The sequence below is a fragment of the Solanum lycopersicum genome, chromosome 8, assembly GCF_036512215.1.
Source record: "Solanum lycopersicum chromosome 8, SLM_r2.1".
In the NCBI taxonomy this organism is placed as follows: Eukaryota; Viridiplantae; Streptophyta; class Magnoliopsida; order Solanales; family Solanaceae; genus Solanum; species Solanum lycopersicum.
In genome coordinates, this window is record NC_090807.1 from 40,910,533 (window position 1) to 40,914,153 (window position 3,621).

The 3,621-nt window shown below is 41.6% G+C and overlaps 1 protein-coding gene across 1 annotated transcript; it reads right to left on the bottom strand.

Annotated features, from left to right (window-relative positions):
* Nucleotides 1–424: 424 nt before the first annotated feature.
* On the bottom strand, nucleotides 425–2,933 carry LOC138337946 (uncharacterized). The gene is made up of 7 exons (XM_069288392.1): nucleotides 2,751–2,933; nucleotides 2,339–2,663; nucleotides 1,960–2,284; nucleotides 1,671–1,852; nucleotides 1,414–1,557; nucleotides 1,042–1,278; nucleotides 425–801 (listed from the first exon to the last, which is right to left on the bottom strand). The coding sequence occupies exons 1-7, from the start codon at nucleotides 2,931–2,933 to the stop codon at nucleotides 425–427; spliced, it is 1,773 nt and encodes a 590-aa protein (XP_069144493.1).
* Nucleotides 2,934–3,621: the final 688 nt, after the last annotated feature.

Below are 3,621 nucleotides of genomic sequence, written 5' to 3' on the forward strand. Positions count from 1 at the left end.
ATTTTTGAGTCCCTCTCAAAAATTCTGTCCCTGTTCTATTGTAAAGGGGAATAGAAACCTTATGGGAGATATATGACCGAGCCCTTGTGGCGCCTACGTATCCCGTTGAGGTAGGAATCAGGTCTAACGTAGTTCCCCTTAGAGATTAACCAGAATAAAATTTACAATGAAACCGACCGAGGACGACAAAGGCCACCTACATATCTCATTCTTGAGAATTCAGGTCGAACGTAGTTCAGATACGAAGAAATAATCAAATGGGGTAAATGGGGTGACCGAAGCCGACATAGGCCGCCTACGTATCTCATTCTCGAGAATTCAGGTCAGACGTAGTTCGTTACAAGAGGGATAATAATTCAAATTGAACAAATACCATCAAACAGAACGATTACAAGTAAATGAAGGAAAAATGTAAAGCAAAACTTCACGTATAGTATCTCTTGACCACATCTGAGTTGATAGGCTTGGGCCATACAGTGCCATCCATCTCGAACAGGACCAAAGCACCTCCAGATAGTACTTTACGAACCATGTAAGGACCTTGCCAATTTGGTGCGAACTTTCCTTTGTACTCATCTTGATGAGGAAAAATACGCTTAAGAACCAACTGACCAACTTCAAAATTTCTGGCTCTTACTCTTATGTGAAAAGCGCGAGTCATTCTCTGTCTATACAACTGGCCATGGCAGACGGTGACCACTCTCTTCTCATCAATCAAGACTAGTTGAGCAATCCGCTTACTAACCCATTCGGCGTTGCTTAACTCAGCTTCTTGGATGATCCTCAATGACGGTATCTCGACTTAAACAGGTACGATCGCCTTTGTTCCATATACCAGCAAGTATGGAGTAGCCCCAGTCGACATTCTGACCGTCGTTCAATAACCTAGCAACGCATATGGCAACAATTCATGCCAACCTCACTGTTTGTAAATCATTTTCCTCAATATGTTCTTGATATGCTTGTTGGCGGCCTCTACAGCTCGGTTCATTTGGGGGGGATAAGCAGTTGACTTTCGATGAATAATCTTAAATTTTTCACATATCTCATTCATCAGATGACTGTTGAGATTTGCACCGTTATCGGCAATGATGGATTCTGGAACTCTAAATCTGTATATCAGATTGTTGCGGACAAAATCGACCACCACTTTCTTGGTTAGTGACTTGTAAGAGGTTGCTTCCACCCACTTGGTGAAATAATCAATGGCAACCAACATGAATCTGTGTCTATTAGAAGTGGCCGGCTCTATAGGACCGATGACATCCATTCCCCAAGCTACAAATGGCCAAGGTTAACTCATAACATTAAGTTCGTGAGGTGGAACCCGTATCAGATCGCCGTGCACTTGACATTTGTGGAATTTTTGCAGGAATTTGCAATAGTCATTTTCCATAGTCATCCAGAAAGAACCAGCTCGAAGAACCTTTCTTCCTAAAGTAAGCCCATTCATGTATGTATCGTAAAATCCAACATATATCTGTTCAATAAGCCTTACAGCTTCAGAAGCATCCACACATCTTAAAAGACCCAAATCTGGAGTCCTCCTATACAGGACTTCTCCATTCAGAAAAAAATTGAAAGTCATACGACGTAGCGACTTCTTCTGATTAGATGTAGCGTCTTCTGGATATGTCCTAGACTCTTAGTATCTCTTTATGTCAAAATACCAAGGCAAACCATCTGGTTCTGATTCATGCGTGAACAATGGACTGGATGCCCCTTCAAATCTATATCCAGCGGGTCGATGTAATCAGTATGCGGATGTTTGATCATTGAAGCGATGGTGGCAAGAGCATCATCTAATTCATTCTGTATTCTGGGAGTATGTCTGAACTCGATCTTGCGGAACCTTTTGCAAAGATTTTGCACACACTGTGCGTAAGGTACAGTTTTAGGGTTCTTCACAACCCATTCTCCTTGAACCTCATGAATCAAAAGGTCTGAATCTCCAATAACCAGTAATCGTAAACATTCATTTCAATGGCAATTTTCAAACCATGAATACAAGCTTCGTGTTCGGCCATGTTGTTAGTGCAATTGAATCGTAGATAAGCCGCCATAGGATAGTGCTGAACAGATTCTGATACCAAGACTGCTCCAACACCTTTACCCTGGAGATTCTCCGCTCCATCGAAGAATAATCTCCAAACTGGATACGCTTCAGAAATATCTTCACCCACAAATGACACTTTTTCATCATGAAAATATGTCTTGAGAGGTTCATATTCTTCGTCAACTGGATTTTCCACAAGATGATCAGCCAAGGCTTGTGCTTTTATTGCTTTTTGAGTCACATATACAATATCGAACTCACTCTACAGCATTTTCCATTTACCTAACTTTCCGGTCGGCATTGCTTTCTGGAAAATGTACTTCAAAGGATCCATTCTGTAGATTAGATACGTTGTATACGATGAAAAATAGTGTCTCAGCTTCTGTGCAAGACACGTCAGAGCACAGCACGTTCTCTCCAGCAAAGTGTAGCCAGATTCGTACGGAGTATATTTCTTGCTTATGTAGTTGATAGCCCTTTCCTTCTTCCATGTCTCGTCATGTTGACCAAGTACACATCCAAAGGCATTATCTGAAACAGACAAATATAGTAACAAAGGACTCCCTTCGCGCAGAGGAACCAACACAGGTGGGTTAGACAAATAGCTCTTGATAGCATGGAAAGCAGTCTGGCACTCCTCAGTTCACTTAGTCGGGGCGTCTTTCTTCAGCAGCTTAAAAATAGGCTCACACACCACTGTTGATTGTGCTATAAACCAGCTGTTATAGTTTAACCTCCCAAAGAAACTCATCACTTCTTTTCTCATCTTCGGCGGAGGCAACTCTTGAATTGCTTTGATCTTTGAGGGGTCGAGCTCAATACCTCTTCTGCTGACTATAAATCCCAATAACTTCCCAGTTGAGACCCAAAAGCGCATTTGGCGGGATATAGCTTCAAGTTGTTCCAACGCAATGTGTCAAATGATTCGAACTCTCGCGGGATTTGATTATGACGTCGTCCACGTACACCTCAATCTCTTTGTGAATCATGTCATGGAAAATAGCCGGCCGTTTTCTCTGCGTCTTCTTGATCCATCAAAATTTGGTGATAACCTGCGTAATAGTCCACAAATGACTGCATTTCATTCTTGACACAGTTGTCAATCAAAATATATATATTCAGTAATGGGAAATTATCCTTTGGACTATCCTTGTTGAGATCTCGGTAATCAACATAAATCCTAATTTTTCCATCTTTTTGGGCGACCGGAACGACATTTTCCAACCAGGTGGGATATTGCGTTACTTCTACCAATCAGGACTCTATATGCTTGGTGATTTCCTCTTTAATCTTAAAACTCAATTAAGGCTTGAATTTCTGAGTCTTTTGTTTTACCGGCTCAAACCCTAGGTTGATAGGCAGCTTATGAGATACAACATCAGTACTCAACCCCTGCATGTCACCGACCTCCCAAACAAACACATCACTTTATTTTGCAAGCAAATGAACCAGGCTCTCCTTCTGAGTTTCATTCAGGTGAGTGCTGATCTTAACCTCTTTGACACATTCTGAATCTCCCAAATTCACCGTCACTGTTTCCTCCAGATTCGGTTAATGTTGATTCT